Genomic DNA, 19,424 nt, shown 5'->3' on the forward strand with positions numbered 1-19,424 from the left:
GTTAGCTTCTAGTTCTACGTCAGGATGTCAGATTATTATTTATTTATTTATATTAAGGACAAAAATAATGTCACAGCAGTGTTTCCCAAAAGAGTCAGTGCAGTAGTCCTCTAGTGTGGGAGAGTTGGTGAAAAAAAAAGGAAAGCCGGCATATGGGATAAGAAGGGAGAGGAAAAGATGGATTGAAATGCAAGGGAGCAAGGAAATTGGGAAGACACTGTTAATGAAAAAGGAGCTAGTATAAAGGAGGTAGTGACTGCTAAAGGTTAAAGTCATTTTAATTGCTTTAGGAAAGAAAGATGAAAAGGGAATTTCAGGTGATATAATGGTAATTGAACATAGGAAAAAGTTTTTTTCATGTATTTGCTTTTAATTAGCTTTTTAAACAAACTCCAAATTTTGTACTTCACTAACTTCTCAGTTCTCTGAGAAGTAGCTGTAGAAGGAACAGAAGTATGATTGTCTCTGATGGTGCATCTTTGTCCTGTTGTGATGGGAACTCCTTAGTGTCTTGGCTCACTTGTCTTGATAGTGTGGAGCCCAAACTGCCTGAGCTTGCAGCAGAATTGTTGCTCGCTAGAAATGTCCTTTGGTTACAAGGAACACTGGTCTTCCTACACTTGATTTCACAGCTTGCAAATGACAGCTTCCTACTTATTACAAATTGGATCTCAGTTGAACTTGCTTTGAAAGTTTTTTTTGTTTTGGGGTTTTTTTTCATGGAACAGTTAAATTGAGAAAAGACGCAAGTGGTGCTACTTCCAAATGGGTAGGTTAGAGCTGTTTAAATTCACTTTCTGTATGTCCTTGCTCTTTCATTCGGTATTTTGCTATAATTCACAGCCTGAAGTAGAAAATATAGGATTGTCTTGGTCCTTGACTTAATTAAAAATGCAGCTAGTTGAAGACAGCAGTTTCCTTTGGACAGAAGGTGAAAATCCATGATGTCATCTTACCATAACTACCCACATTGCACTTGAAAGTTCATTTACTCTAAGTTCCTCAGAACAGCAAAGGTTTTGTATTATTCTCAGATTAATTTTTCCCTGCTGCTGCTGTCTGCTTAAAATCAAACGCCAGTTTAAAAAAAACAAAAACAAATTCATCTTGATACCAGAATATCATTGACTCAGAGCTCTGTCCTTCAGGGCATGAGCCCAACTGGGTATGGGTTCTAAATTGTTCTGTTGCTTGTTGAATGAAGCAACTGATAATCATCTGTGATAGCCCTGAAAACTTCTGTGACCAAGAGCAGAAAAGTAGTGAGAAAACTCAGGGATAGGATTAGACCTATGTCTTGTCTGTACCTCCTTCTCCACACTGATCTCTTCAACAGAAGCAATCCAAGAGTAACTTGGATTACTTGGAGTAACTTTCATTTGCGTTCCAGATGCAATTACTCTGTGGAGCACAGCTTTGCAACTTGTATGATTTGCAGCTGAGTACCCAGTGCAAAGTACTGGATCTTTGTGAATGTTTGCAGCTGTTGAATTTCAGCCTTGTTTGTAGATGACCACCAGTTGGTATTGCTAAGGTAAATAATGTAGGAAGCAACTAAGATGTTGTTTTCTTAGGAAGTGGAGTGTTGTGCAAGGCCTAGACTCGATATTGTACAACCCCTACCTGAGTCCTGTGAAGAAATCTCTTCTGATGCACTAACAGTACGAGGATTTCAGGAAAACGAATGTCGTGATTATCATCTAGGTAGGTATTCTCAATATTGTTTTGTTTTGTTTTCATACCTTGCTTAAAAAATACTTAATTTGGGAGCACTTAGCCTCCTTTTTCATTTTTATGTCCTTTTTTTGTCATCTCCTTGAATAGCTGTAACTGCTTATGACACCAAAGTGTAGCGTGGAAATCAACAAGAACTGGTCACATGAAAGAAAACAAATTTGTGTATTTAAACATCATGATTTTTAATGCCATCTCTTAGGTCAGACATACTGGAGAAGGCAGAAGTATATATCTCATGTAATGTCCATTATTGTGGAAGGCAATATCTTTGATGGAGATTTATTCAACATGTGATCCACAGGAGCTTTTTACACAAAGGGCTTCAGGAATAACGAAATGAGTGGCACAATGTTTGGAAAAGCTGCTTTAGAGGGAAAGGTTGAATAAGTGTCATTTCAACAGTAAGATGCACCTGGGTCAGCTTAAAAGGGGCACACTGATATTTAGCTTCCCTGTACTGACAAAGCTGCCAGTTATATAACAGACATCAAAACTGATAAAATTGAGTGAATAGGAACTGGATTTTGGCAAGTTCCACCTAGAAGATAGGTTTAATTATGTAACAGGAAGGGACATTAACCCCCGGCACAACATACGCCATCTTTTAGTTTTCTGATCTATATGTTGCAGTTCAGAAAAATGCGTGGCAAAGCTGATGCAGAATTCCTTGGTGAAAATTATGTAGCCTGTGTTATACAGAAGCATTTCTTCTGGCTTTTAAAATCCATGAATCTGAATTTTAAGCATCTCCTCTGGCAGCATGCTTCAAATCATAGGCTTGGCAAACCTCTCTGTGTACATATATGCCCTTAAGCCACTAGAAATACAGTGTATCTCCTCCTGACCTCAAAAACACCTGTGCTGCTATCAATAGAATTGGGGTTTCATTATACATCTTCCAAAGCAGAACATTTATGTCTACAGCTGTACTTTTATGCTTTATGAATATTCTAATTTACCTGACTAGTCTAAATGTTTTGTATGGCTTTAAGACAAGCATTATTTTGTGAATTGCTTATCACTTCAGGAGTGTATTTGTATGCGTTTATAGAAACTGATCTGGACAGTGAGTGGTTTTCTCTTCTGTACTTACAAAGTATTGGTGTTTCTTCATGGTTCTGTCCAAATGGTAACTATTCAGAACAGTCATCTTCTGCATTTGATTTTACCTTTTAGTACTTTTTCTTTGAGTTTACTCAAAAATAAAGGCTTATGGTATAAGAAAATACATTATACATACAGCCTTAACTTGCAGCATTGCAAATGCATTGCTGTAATGATGTGCTGTATCCCCAGGGGTTATGGCATCTATCATTTATGCTTTTGATGGCCTTGACCTTGATGGGAAGGATAAGTTTATTGCAGGCTGTGTAGTGTAATAGTCCTCTAAAAGTATAATAATGGGTTCTAAACCATCATAAAGTTTACACATAGTGGATGAATCAGAATTTGCAATAAGCTGTAGTGATTTTTTGAAAGATATTTTGCCATTTAAACCAGTTTTAATTTATTGGAGAATACAGCTGCCAAACAAGTGTGTCCTGCAGGAGTAGCCTTGCTGTCTTCCTTGCATTTCCTCTTTTTAAATTCCCCTCGAGGGTGTACTAAAAAGCAGAACTTTACTTAAAGAAAATATAATAATAGTAAAACTGTGTATGCATTTGCAGAGTATTCGGAAGGTGAATCACTTTTTTATATCATCAGCCCAAGAGATGTGGTTGTGGCTAAAGAGCGGGACCAAGATGACCACATTGACTGGCTTCTTGAAAAGAAGAAATACGAAGTAATTTTTACATCATTCTTTCCTTCAGACTTTCCTTGTTTGGAAATTGGAGTAGGATGATGGATTTTGCTAGGTCATTTGGATTGGACAGTTTCTGTTTCTACAGTCATTGACTAAATGCTTGTAAAGGGTGGGAGTTAACTATGCATCCCTCCATCTCTTACAGAGTTAGTCTTACTACTGAAACAACTAATCAGAATTTCACCCAAGTGAGGTAGCTGAATTAGATGTTGAAAATACTGCTCTCATCATCAGTTATGAAATGTATTAGGTGACACTGAAAATTATTAAAGCTGGGTTTTGGCTTTAGAACAGTAGAAGAGTTAATTAATGAGCTGTGCTTCGAAAAGTAAAATACTATGGGCTCGAACTGTAGCTGCGCATGCTGAAAGTAGTGTTGCTCACAATAAAGCTGATCCAATATTAAAAGACAAGGGTATACAGCTCTCTTGGAAAAAAACAACATTTGGTTGCATAAATGTTGGTGTGTTTAAGTATGTATATCTAAAAACCTAAAATAATAATAATAAATTCTTACATACCATATCAACATGCACACAGTGGTCTGAATGCTAATGTCCTACGTTTATTGACTTAGAACATTGGTTACGATGCATAAAGTTAACTTGCAAATTCTTATTTATGTGTTGTTGTGTGCCCATTGTAAGAAAAAAAAAGAAGTGGAAAAGCCATTCAGCATGTATTGCTTTTGCTAATATAATCATGATATTTCTCATGCAGATTTGTTTAAATCCATGTGGATGCTTTTGCATTTGAATAGCAAACTTGTACGATGAGTGCAGTTTTGCAATATATGTAAATCACGGCACTTGGTCTTTGAAGACTCCAGTAATTTGCAAGTGACAGCTCTGTGTGTGCCTTTATGAAAGCCGTTCAAGTTAGTAGATAGGCGTGTTATGATGTATCTTAAAGGTTTCATTTTTATTTGTAAAAGCACCAGCTTTTTTTTCTGTACATTTGAAAATGGTAGAACAGCAAATGACACTTAAATATAAATCATTCTGACTGGAGAAGACATTTGGGCTGGGGAACTGGAAGTTAGCCTCCCCCCATTCACCCCCTTTCCTGTTAATTTTTTTCACGGGTTTTGGTAGTGAAGTGGTCTCATTTGAAAATGATCAAATCTGATTGCATTGTGTGTTTTGTTGTAATCTTGTGATTTGATCTTAATACAATAATGTAGAGTGAACCCAGATGGAAACAAAAGTAGTTTTCTCTTTGCTTGACTGCTTTTGTTTGGGTATGAATTCAAAGCTGTTCATCCAACCATGGCATTAAAAATTCTAGTGCTTCAAACACCCTACTCTGAAAAACAGTTGATTTATACAATTCTAGAGCTTTCTGTATTGAAAGTTCGTGTATTTGACTAGTATCTCTGTTCTCTCCTTTTTGAATATAGGAAGCTTTGATGGCAGCTGAGATCAGTCAGAAAACGATAAAAAAGCACAAGATTTTGGTAAGACTCAAAACTTCTATTCAAAACAAAATATCTTCTTTCTTTTAGAATGCTGTAAGAAGCAACAAATAAATTCCCTGTTTTTTATAACACCAGGCAATAACTGCTAGGCATACTCCAACTAGCATCTGATTTTTCTTGGTTTCAGCTGCAGAACAGGAGTGTTAGTCTGTGAAACATGAAAGGATCTGCATTTTATGAAGGTGCTGTTGTCACTGATAGGAAGATAATTCCATTTCTCTGATTGCTGATAGGGGTTTTTGTTTGCTTTTACTTTTGTATTAAATTTACTGTTGTTTGAAGTAACACACACAATACAACAGTACTGCACTATTAGAGATTGCAGGCAGCAGTGACAAATTTCTCCTTAACTTATACCCTGTACATGTGACAGGGTTTTGTAAAGAGTTTAAGAGATGCTCCTTTTCTCACGTATAGTCATTTCCCATGTTTATAGTTCCTTTCACAGAGCAACAAAGGGTATCAGTGTTTAAAACAAAAGGGGGAATGATGTAATAGACACAAAAGCATCACTGATTTTAGCTTTTGTTTGTTTGCTTTTGTCTGAATTCACTAATACTGCTGCTGCTTTAAATTGAAATTTGTACAAAGTGTTCAAAGATGTGTTTAATTTCTTTGGCCAGATTACTGATGTAATAAGCACGCTGTATATCAGTATGTCTTAAAAAACTTTTATTCTTGTGTAGTCCAGAAGTTGAATCAGGATTTAAATGGCATACCTATCACAGAGTTTGCACTTAACAAAGCTGCTCTGTGACCCTTGCAAAAGATGTAAAGAATTGTTAAAGGAGGTCCTGGAGGAAAGAAAGAAAACAAACCCAAACAAACAGAAAACAAACTAAATCCAAAAAACCCCACAGCTTTTCTTGTGGTTTGCAGAAATTTGCTCTGCAATAAATGATTAAATTCAGTGAAATACAAGCGTTTTTGAGAGTTTGGTCTCTAAAGCAAAAGCCAACAGAATGTGTTGAGGAAACAAAATGTTGACACCAATCCTTAAGTGCAGGATTAGTGGTACACTGATTTAAAACGACTCATGCTCTCACTACCTAGTGACACCACACTCAGGATACCTGACAAGTCTGGTAGCCTTGGGGGTTTATCAGATGGCAGTAATTATCACTGCTGCTCTGCACCTCTTTGAGCAGAGCACAGACATCCTAAACAACCAGATCTACATCCTTTCCTTATACATCTCTGCTCATTGGGAAGCTGGTCCACAGGAGAATGAAGATTTCTCTCAGTCTCTTTCTTGAGAACGATGAAGTTGAAAATACGAAGGCAGTTCCTATAGTGTAATGAAATCCTAAAATCTTACGTATGTGCATTTTTTTTTCTAACTTTGTCATAGATTGACCAGTTGAAGTTGTTGCATACCCCTGTTCGTATTCTACTAGGATCAGTACTGTCCTTCATATTGATCAAAAAAATGTTGTGCCTCAGAAGATGCCAATGTTTATTTTTTGTAAGAAACAAGGACTTCTTTTTCATTGTACAGCTTTGTTTTTTCTATTTTCCTCTTTTTTCTTTCTAGAAACAATGTGCTTTTTTTAGTGATGCGATTCTTAAGTTATGCAGTGAGTACATTGGGTTGTGTCAAAATGGACGTGAGTGTTGAGATTACAGCAGGAGGCTCATGCCAAGATTTTAATATATATTAAATGCCTACGAGAAACTTTTTACAACTGACTTGTTGAGAAGGGAAATTTAGTATGTAATAACAACTAATAATCTTGCTAAATTCTCAGTAATTCCTGCACTTTATTGAGCAGCACTAGGATTTATATTCTCAACCAACTTTTTACCCTCCTCTGCAAACTTTGTGTTGACAAAGAACATCTTATACAATGACTGATGGTTTTCTTCTTGAACTAATTCAAGCACTGCAAGATCAGCTATGCATTTCAAAAAATCCTTAATAATTAGGGGTGGTAGACTTCTCAGCATCAGTGAGGTTATGAGAAATATTTAAAAGAGCCCTGTGAGCAGTCTATGGAAGTATTTTGTGTTGACTGTTCTATGGGCCCTACTTGTAAAGGAGAATCAGGAGATACACTCAGAGCCTTGATTTTCCAGCTGTGTGCACCGCTGTTATGGTAGTTCTTGCAGTAGTCAAGTAGTTCACTTCCAAACTTTTTTAACTAACTCTCTATTTTTATTCCCTCTAGGACATTGGCTTAGCCTATATAAATCACCTAGTGGAGAAAGGAGAGTATGACCTGGCTGCTCGGTAACCTAGTATTAAAGATCTTCTTTGCTGGCTGAAGTGTGTCTGTGTGTGGGGAAAAAGCAAAAACAAATTATTGTTTCTGAAGTATTTACAGATGTTGTTTTTCTGTGTGTTCTGGAGTTTCTGAAGTTTCAAAACATAGAGATGTATTGCAGTGCTGTATATGTTTTGCCTGTAGTGACCTAAAAGTTAATGTAAACTTTAACTGGAATTGAGACATATATTTTGAAGGTAAGTCTTGACTTTTCAAAGTCACACTAGATTTTCAAAACTAAGGTTTTCTTTGGATTTTGATAAACTAAATTTATTAGTGTGTCATTGCATGTAAGACCATCAGAAAATAATTTGGGTTTGCATGGGTATAAACAAAAATGTCAAGTATGAGAATCTAAAGTAAGGATCAGAAATTACCCAAGGTTTTTGTTTTCATGTATGTGCAAGAGTAAGCATATCTTTTTAACTGTTCAGTTTTTCTCAGCTGAGATTTAAAAACTTCACTCATAAAGCTGATGGAGAGGGTGGCATCTCTGCCCATGGTGTATAGGTTTTAAGTAGATGATGTTTACACTCCCTTCAAATCCAAACCATTCTATGATCCTGTGAAAGCTAATATGGCCCTAATCACTAAGGCCAAATACATAATAAGCAGTTAGTCCTCTTGGATGCAACACAATTTTAGGGCTTGAATGGAGGAGAACCTGGCATACTCAAAGTGATGATTACCAAAATAAGTCACTCTTGCAAGTGTCATGATAAGGAGAATAAGAAAGGAATCCTTATAGTAATGCTGTCACATTTGTATGACTTTCTGTACCTACTTTTGTTCTCATCTCTTTCATTTTCCTTCCAGAAAGTGCCAGAAAATCCTTGGCAAAAACACAGAACTCTGGGAATTTGAAGTTTACAAGTTCAAAGAAATAGGTCAGCTTAAAGTAAGTTAATTTCTGTGTCTGCACTCAAGTAACTTGTATGCTGTACTGACTGTTTTGACCAAGTATCTAAAGCATCACATTTAATAGCCCTGATCTGGTATTTCTGCCCCAGATTTCTGTTTCTAGACAGTTGTCCAATTGATGTGTATAGTCTTAAAACAAGATTGGAGACATAGTGCTATGTATTTTACTTGTTGGCAGTTTCCATGTAAAAGACCCACCCCCGAGGCTTTTACTTGCAAAGATGCTCACAGTTAAATACATCTTTCCCATTTACTTTTCATTCATTTCCAGTATGTCCTAAAAATCCTACCCTAAATCTTAAGGAAAATAGACTCTGTGGGTGCCAGTCATTCTGGCAAATCCAGGTCCCTTGCAACTTTAAGTGTCAAAGAATTGCAAAGCAACAGTGAAGACCTATGCTATGTGCTAGAAATGGTGGTAAGAAAGAGGAGCAGTCTGCACTGTCTTGTGTTTTCCCTAGTCACAAGCCAGCTACTGCAACAGTACACATTTAATGTGAGATTCTCAGTTAATAAATTGCCCAGGACATAAAGCCATAGTACTGTCACTGCTAAACCAATTGAAAACATTATGCACACTTCCTTTGGTAACATATGTACATATACTTCTGAATTTTATGTCTTCCTATTCAAACTCAATGAGCCAAAAAGGAGATATTATTAAGATCTCACAGCATGCAGTCCCTTGCTGGTTTTGAGCTATTTAATTCTGTTCAAAGACCAAAAGTGTTTCAGCATTAAGAACTGCAGAAATGTCTGACTTCTGTTTTAGAGCCATTCCAGTGCAAAAACAGCCTTGCCTTTAGTATGACTTCTTTGTGGTTTGGTGCATTCTTTACTACTTTGGAAGATGAAAACCTATGTTTCTGTTTCTTTATTTCAGTCCAATAAAGGACCTGAATGCAGGTACAGGTGAATTTTTGATACTCTGCTTCTTAGTCCTTTGGGGTTCATTTTGGTTTTTGGCTGCAAATGTCTGGAAAGGATATTTGTCTTGTCTCCACTTATGTCATCCAGCAGACAGTAAAATATAAAAATATTTGCAGGTTTGTTGCAAAAGCATCTCTACTCAATTACTGCCTTTCTAAACAGTTGGCTGTTTTCAGGTCTTAGAATATCTTTTTTCTTCTTAGAGCCTAGGCCCAGGAATTCTCAGAAAAACATGAGATGCAGTCCATTCCATTATTCAGCTTCAAGTTGCAGTTCTAGAAAATGCCCACCTTATTTCAGTATTTCAGTCGCATATAGCTTTTCCCAGATTTCTGAAGATGTCTGAGTATCATAAAGGATGAACTAAATTAAGCCAGATCTAACTGAAAGGGTCCTTGTAATGCTTGGGATCACTTATGGGGAATTTTTACCTACTTATGTGATTTGCACATACTAAACACCGTATTGTAACTGGCCTATAATGGCTTTAAGCCCTGATGAGGAGACTATTTGAGATGTGGAAACAGAGTTTATTTCAAAAGAGAATTTTCTTGGAAGAATTTGCGCTGTATGTAAGTTGTTGCCTGAAATCTGATGTTTCGAATCTAGCGTGATTTGCCAATAACTAAGGTGACAGTAAACTAAAGGCTTAAAATTTCCTTCCTGCACAGAGGAATTAGTGATATCCCAGTGTCAAAGTCTGTGGGGTGAGTGTTTTGTTTGCATGTGATTTTAGTGGGTTTTTGAGTGTTCCGTACTAAGTGGTCCTGTTTGGCTACCAAAGGTTGCATTTTGATATCTTGATGTCTCTCATGTCTTCAGTGAATGTCATCTAGCAAACCTCATTGTGGAAGTTTCAAGATTCTAGAGCCTTGCAGTGATCTGTTCCTCTCCTCCTCCAGCAGTGGTGGCTTGAGGGAGTTACATGCTTGTGCTCAAGCACTTCAGTATAAAATCTAATGTCTCAGCTCAAACAGCTGAGGAAGGTGGATGGATTCAAAGGAAGGTTTCAAACTGTGTGAGTGCTGGCTGTTGTGGCATGAGGGATACGTTCCATTCTGTTTGCTGGGATAGCAGTGACTTTCAGCAGTGGTGCAGGATGATCAGCTGGCAGCAGCAGTGCATTAACCAAAACGTAGGCTGGAAGACATTTGAAAGACTTCACCTGACTGTAGTGGGCATAGCAGAGAGCAGCACTAGCCTGACAGGCTCTTTCATCTCTTAGATATCCTTTGAGAAACAAGTAATTGTTGTTCTGGCTTATTGGTGAAATGGTTTAGTCTATCTCATGTCAACTTTTATATGGGCTTTCTTGTGTATACCTCATCCTAACATTTATTGATGAAAGTCTGAAAGCAGTTTCTTTTCCCTTGAAAAGAAACAAGGGAAGAAAATATTTTTGTGTATAGTATCCTTTTTTTATTTAAAGTTACTTTAACTGCATGGTTCAATAATTGGTACAAAGGCAGTCTGATTCAGAAGCCTTTTTGTCGGACCTTGCTCCCTAACTGCAGCTTAAGCATAAAACAGGAAGAGTTTGTAACCTCCAGCATGGGTCTTAGTTCACCTTTGTGCCAAGGCTTAAAAATAACTAAATAACTTGTATGCTTCTTACGTGCTTCTTGTATGCTTAGTCTTTGCTGAGCATGGTGGTCAAACTGCAAGAGGTGGCCATGTTTTTTCTTCAAAGCAATGGGACATGGGGCAGGAGAAATTTCCTTCACAAAGCAGCCTGGCTCACACACAACAAGGCAACGGCACCTCTCCACAGCTCACTGTGTGGCCAAACTGCAGCCAAGAGTTGTAACAGTCTGTTGGGGGAGGTTGTTCATTTAGAAGGTAGCAGGAAGGTAGAAAGTGGGAGTGAAAACTGCCATTGGAGATTGTCTTCTGCCTTTGAGTCTCCAGCTAATGTCCAGTTTGCTTTCTCTATGGTCTGAAGAGACTTTTTATGAAGGGATCAGGAATATGATTCCTCAGAGCAGCCGGCAAGACTATGCCCTGAGTTAACTGATAAATTCTGTGACAGCTGGTGGGAGCTGATGTTGGCAGCACTACATTTCAAAAACTGGCCAAGCCTAAACAGCACAGGGAGAGGAGAGGTCTAAAATGTAGTGAGATGTTTTTTCTCCTGCTTTGTTCAAGCAACTTCAGTAATAAAATGCTATTGTACCATGTGACAGTAGTGGGGAACAGGCAACATCTCTGAGCATTTGGAGGAATTTCATTGGTGCTGGTCCCTCAGCTACAAACCCTACAATCCCGACACGGCTGGTAGCAGTAGGATTTATTTTGGTGAGTGGAAATAATCTTGGCCTCTAGTTGCGTGGAATAGTAGTGCTAATTAGATGCTGTGCTGAAATTCTAGAGTATGAGCTGATTTATTCTGGCAACTTCTCATCTTCTGCCTGCTGGAATGCAATTCCTTAACACCTTCTATACAGTAACAGATCACGTCTTCACCCTTTCAATGGAGAGATATACTTTCAAATTAATTTTCAATTGGGTATGTAAAAATAGCCCTTCATAGAATGTGGTGACCCCAAAGTAAGTCATAATGCACAATTACACATATAATGTGCTTGCCATGGTCAGGTTCTGGCAGTGGGGGTGCTACAGGAGTGGCTTCTGTGAGAAGCTGCCAGAAGCTTCCCCAATGTCCATCAGAGCCAATGTCAGCCAGCTCCAGGATGGACCCACTGCCGGCCAAGGCCAAGCCAATCAGGAATGATAGGAACACCTCTGTGATAACAGATCTAAAAAGAAAGAAAAAAGGTTACTGCAAAGTTGTAATTGCAACCAGAGAAGAACGGAGTGAGAATATGAGAGAGGAAGAACTCTGCAGACACCAAGGTCAGTGGAGAAGGAGGAGGAGGTGCTCTAGGCACCAGAGCTGAGATTCCCCTGCAGTCCATGGTGAAGACCATGGTGAAGCAGCTGTGCCCCTGCAGCCCATGGAGGACAAAGGGGATGCAGAGATCCCTCTGCAGCCCATGTAGGAGCCCACACCTGAGCAGGCTGTGCCTGAAGGACTGCATCCCATGGAAGAGTGACCCACGTTGAAGCAGTTTGTGGAGAACTGTTGCCCATGGGATGGACTCAGTTAAAGAAGTTCATGGAGAACTATCTCCTAGTGGGAGGAAGCCCACTCTGAAGAAGGGCAAGGACCCCTCTTCCTGAGCAGCAGGAGAAGCAACGTGTGATGAACTGACCATAGTCTCCATTCCTTGTCTCCCTGTGTTTCTGGGGTGAAGGAGGTAGAGCCCAAGAAGGAGGAATGGATGGGGGAAGGTGTTTTTGAGATTTATTTTACTTGTTATTATCCTGCTCTGATTTGGTTAGTAATAAATTCAGTTACTATTGCAAATGAGAGTCTGTTTTGCTGTGATGGTATTTGGTGAGTGATCCCTCCTGGATCTTTTCTTAACCTACGAACCCTTCGTTATATTTTTTCTCCTCTGTCCAGTTGTGGAGGGAAGTGAGACAGTGGCTTTTTTGGGTGCCTGGTGTCCATCCACTACAACACATTTTTCAGCTAATGAATCCTTATACCTTTTTACGAGGCCAAGACTTAACAAAATGGATTTTGAAATGGATGGATGGATTTAGAGGGGTCTTATATGGGTTTTGTTTTCTAAATGACTACTGGTTTCTTAAGGACAATGGCTGATTCTCCCATTCTAATTAGTATTTTGCCACCTGTCTCTCAAATGAAAGTTCTTTCAAATGATTTATACAATTCCAATGTGTATAATCCTAAAGTAAATCATTTCAGGGTGCTGCTTACAAGTATGAGTTTATAAGGCTTCCAGGTGATGACCAGGGGCCATGTTTTGCTTATAGCTTTATTCTTTTGTTTCACAACAATTTTTTTTTCTATCAGTATACCAGGATGTTACATGTCATTCCCTGTCTGACACTTTGTTCTCTTTGTTCCAATAGGCAATTAGTCGTTACTTGCCAAGACGAGATCCAGTTTTGAAACCTCTGATCTACGAAATGGTCCTGCATGAATTTTTGGAAAGTGACTATGAGGTACTGCAGCCTGATGTGTTCACATCAATGTGTCCAATAGTTATTGCCAGCCAAATATCCTTAGCAATGTAGAATTCTGACAGCAAATTCTCAGATGTATTCAAGCAGATTATCAGTGGACAGTTCCACAATAATGAAAATATTTAATAGTTGAATATTAATTTTAAGAGAATAAATAGAATGTTCTTCAGAGCATGAAAATACTGTGAGATTGATTATTTATTAGACTGTTACTTTTAGTTTGTTTAATGTAGCATAAGTGGTTGAGGTGATGCACAAAGCCTACAGCACCTGAAAGAGACTCAGCTTCATGAATCTTAATAACGTTGCCCTAAGAAGGAAAAATCTGTGTTCTGCACTGTACATGTCTGTGGGCACATGAAAGTTCCTTAAAGGTTAAGCACAGCAGGTGTCATCTCAGAGGCTTAGCTGAAGCTTTGATGTTTTGAAATGCTCCTTAGGCTATTCTTTCTATTTCTGTTACAATCTCTTACATTTTTAGGGGTTTGCAACCCTAATAAAAGAGTGGCCTGGAGATCTGTACAACAACACAATCATAGTTCAAGCTGTAGTGGATCACCTGAAGAAAGATCCACAGAACAGGACTTTGCTACAAACACTTGCAGAATTGTGAGTACAGTTTTCATTTCCTGTTACAAAAAGTGCACTTAAAATAGGGTGCTGTAGTTTATCCATATTTGCTTAGCTCTCTTAACAGAAATCTTCTTTGCTGTAGTCTACAGAGTATTGGCTTTCTTTCCTCTCCACTCTGTTGATTGCACACCTTAGCAATTCTTTACCCTTCTTTGTAAAGTTCACATTGAGTATGAAAGCAAATTGTTAAGCATGAGATTGGATTTTCTACTCCTCTTTCCAAAGTAAATAGCTAGCATTCCTCTTCATGCTGTCAGAGGAAACCTCTTCTGTGAAGTGTGCATTTCAGAATTACCCACGGGAAAATAAAATGGTGAGGGGTTTTGCCCACTATTTAAGTAGTAGTACATTTAGGTTTACTGCATGGCTGGAAATAAGTGATTGGAAAATGTGCCAAAACTGATCTGGTTCTAGGTCACTTTGTACAGGGATAAAGCTCTTTGATTTTCTCAGCCTGATCACTGTGTTATTTTCATACTGCTTCTTTGAAGAAAGAAGAATTGCTGTCTATTACTATGTTACAATCTGCCCCAAAGTTTTAAAAGAACAATGTTTTTTAGCTCTGAAGAGTGTTCCAATCGGTTTCCAAGAATTGAAAGGCTAGCATTTTGTGTGTCTTCCCCGTGAGCTGAAAATGAAAAATAAAAATGCAGAAAACCACAGGTCAGAACACAAATGAAGGCCAATATAAATGGAGGTGAAATTAATGTTGCCTGATGTTTATTTCCCTTTAACAAAAATGAATCACAGCTCTATTTAGATATTTATAAAATCAAGTAGTATCCTAAAATGTTTCACATACTAGAGTATGTTTATATTTTCTCTCATAGGTGATTTTTCTACACTTAGGTATGTAACATTACATGTATTATAATCTGTTTTTATCAGGTATACTTACGATCAGCGCTATGGCAGAGCCCTAGAAATCTACCTAACTCTGAGGCACAAAGACGTCTTCCAGTTGATCCATAAGCACAATCTCTTCAGTTCTATCAGAGACAAAATTGTTCTGCTCATGGATTTTGATTCAGAGGTGATCTTAATGATTTTATATTCACTTTCCACTACATATATTTTAACAGATTAAAAATAAATGAGCTAGTGTTGAGGCAGAGAGTGTGTTTGCTGCTTCTGGATACATTCTGAGATAAGAAAGATTGTTTGCCTAGACTGCAAAGTAATTGACCCAAGGATTATTTTTTTCCTTTGTATTTCCATTTCTGTTTCCTTTCCGTTTCCATTTGTCACTCTCAGTGAGAAAAGTGCTAGATTCGAGATCATTGTTGTGATTCTCCAGTCACAACATTAAATATCATTTCACACAGAGTATCATTTGACCATGTTATTCTTTCCGTATATTGAATCAACTAGTAGTATTAATAAGTCAAAGAAAGGAGATAATGAATTTATTTAGGCATATATTAAATGTACTTGCCATTTTCCTTTCACCACAGTCAATTAATCTGCTACTGAAAGTTTGCAAGGTTATTAACCTAAGTTCCAAAAATCAGGAAGTATTTATTCCGTGCTGAATTCTGTCTTCTTTCTTTCCAGCTGGCTATAAAACCCAAGCAAATGAGTTTTGATATGATCACTGGGAAGATAACCAAGTAGATCTGCTCTTTTTTCAGTGCAATAGTTGTTTAAGCACTGGAGCTAAAATATGGAGCCATCTCTACTGTATGTGATGATCTTCAGTATGCCCATTCTAAACTACATGGAGAAAAAAAGTATAATTTTTTTTAATCCCACAGAATAAATCATATCAGGAATCTGTGTTATTTTTTGAAAGTGAAGTAAAATTTTGCTCTTGAAAGAGGAAGCAGAACCTGAATCCTGGTGGCCTCTTGGCTTACATGCTCTTGTCTTCCTGATTAAAGGTATTGCTGTGCAGGTAGTTTGGAGGAATCCAGTTGTAAGGAAGGTTGAACTGTGTGTTTCTTGCATAGCCATCACCCTGTAGTTCCCTTTTGAAATGGAAAAATAGTATTTCTACCTCATTTGGCAGTGGCTTTTTGTGACTGACGATGATTCAGTGGGCATACTTCACCTGCAGTGTATGTGCACAGCATTTATTGCTATTAGTGAGGAAACTTAGGAGAAATACTCTGGAAGAATACTGTAATGCTGTACTTTCAGGGTATGCTGATGTTATGTAAATTGCTCTCTGAATTTCTGTTGCTGAAAAGAGTAGGTCTGCAATATCCATCTGACACCCATCAGTGGATAAGCATAATACTATATAGAGTGTGAGAAAATGTGTGTACCTGTTTCCTACTTGATTTCTCTTTCTCTGTTGTAGAAAGCGGTAGACATGCTTTTGGATAATGAAGATAAAATTTCTGTGAGTATAAAAAATTCATGGCATGGCAGTTCAATGCTAGCTTGTATTACCTGTCCTTCTTTCAGTCTTGTAAATGGGATGTTTATCACAGGTTTGTTTTCTTTCAGATTGACAGAGTTGTCGAAGAATTAGAAAACAGGCCTGAGTTACAGCACGTGGTAAGTATTCCTATATTCTGCTGATTTCAAGTTGAGCTGAATAAACTCTTTGCTGGAAATCTCTTTTATGGTGTGTTTATCCTGTCAAAGTGCACCTGAACTCAAATGTCATAAGTCATCAGAGCCAATGTAGCTACTTCTGCCAATTTGCCCTTTAGCATGGCCATAGAATCTTTACAGTAGTTAAATGATCTTAAAATGTGTACCTGTGAGAATTTGATAACATACTGCGTCCTTATTAACATATTCCTCCTTACTGCATTGTAGGCACTTGTCTTTTCTGGTCAATAACTTCTTGCTATTATTCCTCCTTTTTCCCTACCCAAAATTGGGGTTGGTTGGTGGGTGCAGCTCTAAAATATGTTTTGCTGATCCATAGAGAAAGTGAATTGCTTGTCTTTCTGGAGCTGTAACTTCTATACACTGTTGGATTGTTCTTGTTTGTGCAAAATTACAGTATCACTGTAAGGCTGTGGCTCCACACTGCTATTCCAAAAACCCCTCATTGGTTTGAACATGCTGTCAGTGGAGTATATAATGTGTGACTGTGGGCTTGGGCTGTATTAGGGAGGGAAGTTTAACTTGGTGCTCATTACAGATAGGGCTCAGGTATTCATCTGGGGGAGAGGTGATTTATGGGTTAGAGATCTGATTATGGGGAGCAGATCTATGAAAAGTGCAGTCCACAGCCCAAGAGCTTTGCAAAGGCAAGAGACAGAGTGACAGTTTACAGAAGGGATGCATACAGAGGAAGGCAGTGAAAATGGTGAATGGTCTAGAGGGGAAGCCATGCAAAGAGCAGCTGAGGTCACTTGGCTTGTTCAGCCTGGAGGAGACTGAGCGGAGTCCTCATAGCTATTTACATCTTCCTCACAAGGGAAGAGTCAGAGCAGGCACTGATCTCTTCTCTGGTGACCAGCGACAGGACCCAAGGAAACAGCATGAAGCTGTGTCAGGGGCGGTTTGGGTTAGATATTAGGAAAAGCTTTGCCCACTATAGCGGCTGGCCACTGGAACAGGCTCCCACTCCAGGGGAGTGGTCACAGTGTCAAGCCTGTCAGAGTTCAAGAAGTATTTGGACAATGCTGTCAGGCACATGGTGTGATTCCTGGGGCTGTCCTCTGCAGGGCCAGGAGCTGGAATTTGATTATCTATGTGGTTCCCTTCCAATTCAGGAGTTTCTATTATTCCATTAATAATATTGAATAAGTGGGTTTGAATTCTGATTCTTTTTTGATTCCTAGTATTTGCACAAGCTTTTCAAAAGAGACCACCATAAAGGCCAACGATATCATGAGAAACAGATCAGCCTTTATGCTGAATATGATCGACCAAACTTACTACCATTTCTCAGAGACAGCACACACTGCCCACTGGAGAAGGTAAGCCCCAAAAATCTAAGCACGGGTCCTTGATTTTTATGTCTGGTCTGCAGCTTGTAGTCTTGTGAATTTCTAGCTGTGTCTGGTACTGCCCTCTACTGCCAATATGAGGGATCCTTTGAGTTTGTGACCATCGCCTGCAGTTTGGTTTGCGGAGCTGATGACAGCTGAGACTTTCCTCTCTCAGCTCACAGGGCAGGAATTGACACGTATTTTTTATGCAGAAGTTCTGAATTCACACTTGGTGAGTAGCTACAGCATATCTACTCATCAGTGCTTAGCCTGACTGAACAATAGGTTATGGTTACAAGAAATTGACAAGCATTTTGCCAAATCTCGGAGCTGTCAGTGTTAGATCTTGAAAAATCAGTAGCTGTAACTGTAGTTTTTCTATCTTTTTATTCTAAGGTCATAAGTTTCTCTTGAATAATATATACAAGTCACTGAACTAACAGGGCTAAAAGTATTTTGTCTTTGTACTCTGGCTAATACGCTTTGGGTTTTACAGAGTACCAGGTTTCTACCTTCTAATATATATATTTTTTTTCTATTTTCCTTCCTTACTCTTTCTTGTTAAATTACAAAATGCATAAAGGTAAGGCCAATATTGAGTTGTTTCCCCTGCTTGAATTATTGTGAAACAAATGGAAATTCTAAGTTTTCCCATTTAGATGGGTCAGTATTTTATTATTTTTATTTATTGCTGTTAATGGCTGAGCAGAGCAGACCTTGTGAAAGGATGCTCATCCATATGCAGCTATAATGATGACACAGTGGAGTAGTTTTCAGGTGTAATATTGAATATTGTATTTTACATGGTTAACATTCCAAAGAAAAGCAGTACTGTTCCTGGTAGCTCTCTTGTTTTGCATTTTTTTTGTCTACTGGAAAATACTTTCTTAGGATTGGAGAATTAGGATTTGTTGAAACCATTACTTGAAACGAGATTGACTAGTTTAGGCAGTGAGACTGAGAGGTTTCCAGCCAGAAACTTTCATCTACAGTATTGACTTACTTGTTTTTAACTTTCTGATTCTTAGTTTCTGCCTTATGTATTATTCATGTGATCATGGTTTTATGTATAAAACCTTACCAGCATTATTTTTTAATCTTGAGGCAAATTAGTTTTAGTTATTGCACATCCATCCTCCTATCTTTAGTGATGGGTGGTGCAGAAAATGCTGTGTGAAACTGATGCTCATTGCTGGCACTGCTTTGCTGAAGATATGGGCTATGAGTGAGAACAGGTCAGAGACTCATCAGCTTCTGGAAGGTGTGGTGCAGTAATCACCAAAGTCAAGACAGAAGGATGTTAGAAAAAATGTGTCATTCTAACCTTAATGTTAAAATGTTAACTTCTTTCAGTAAGAAGCTAAGAGAGAGAGGAAAAGATACTACTAATAATTCTGTAATTATACTTTTTACCATGCATGTCATATAGTAATGCTTCTTGTGACATATAGATCTTTGTTCTAAGAAAATGAAAAGGGGACTAAGAATTTCCCAGTTACCAATATTTTCAGTTCCTGTTAAGCAAGTTCCAACACAGTGTATAAATTACAGAAAGAAATTTCTGTCTGAAAAAATCCACTCATTATTGCTCTAATGAAATTATAAACTCATCAAGAAGAAATAATTTGTGCTGTCTAGAAGTAAGCCACTTTTATTCAAGTGCAGTTTAGAGAACGTTTTAAAAATAAGCTGGAAGAGAAGCAGGA

General features: G+C 38.1%; 1 protein-coding gene across 3 annotated transcripts in view; it reads left to right on the plus strand.

Annotated features, from left to right (window-relative positions):
• Positions 1-19,424, plus strand: part of VPS41 (VPS41, HOPS complex subunit) — a 92,888-nt gene that overhangs the window by 55,755 nt on the left and 17,709 nt on the right. For all 3 annotated transcript variants that reach the window (XM_017727059.1, XM_017727060.1, XM_008644626.2), the window contains 11 exons: positions 1,575-1,704; positions 3,405-3,520; positions 4,941-4,997; positions 7,187-7,248; positions 8,099-8,180; positions 13,076-13,168; positions 13,671-13,798; positions 14,711-14,855; positions 16,125-16,166; positions 16,274-16,324; positions 17,569-17,706. In XM_017727059.1, the coding sequence (XP_017582548.1) occupies positions 1,575-1,704; positions 3,405-3,520; positions 4,941-4,997; positions 7,187-7,248; positions 8,099-8,180; positions 13,076-13,168; positions 13,671-13,798; positions 14,711-14,855; positions 16,125-16,166; positions 16,274-16,324; positions 17,569-17,706 (1,044 nt within the window). The remainder of the gene's footprint in view (positions 1-1,574; positions 1,705-3,404; positions 3,521-4,940; positions 4,998-7,186; positions 7,249-8,098; positions 8,181-13,075; positions 13,169-13,670; positions 13,799-14,710; positions 14,856-16,124; positions 16,167-16,273; positions 16,325-17,568; positions 17,707-19,424) is intronic.

The sequence above is a fragment of the Corvus brachyrhynchos genome, unplaced genomic scaffold, assembly GCF_000691975.1.
Source record: "Corvus brachyrhynchos isolate BGI_N302 unplaced genomic scaffold, ASM69197v1 scaffold1002, whole genome shotgun sequence".
NCBI classification, from domain to species: domain Eukaryota; kingdom Metazoa; phylum Chordata; class Aves; order Passeriformes; family Corvidae; genus Corvus; species Corvus brachyrhynchos.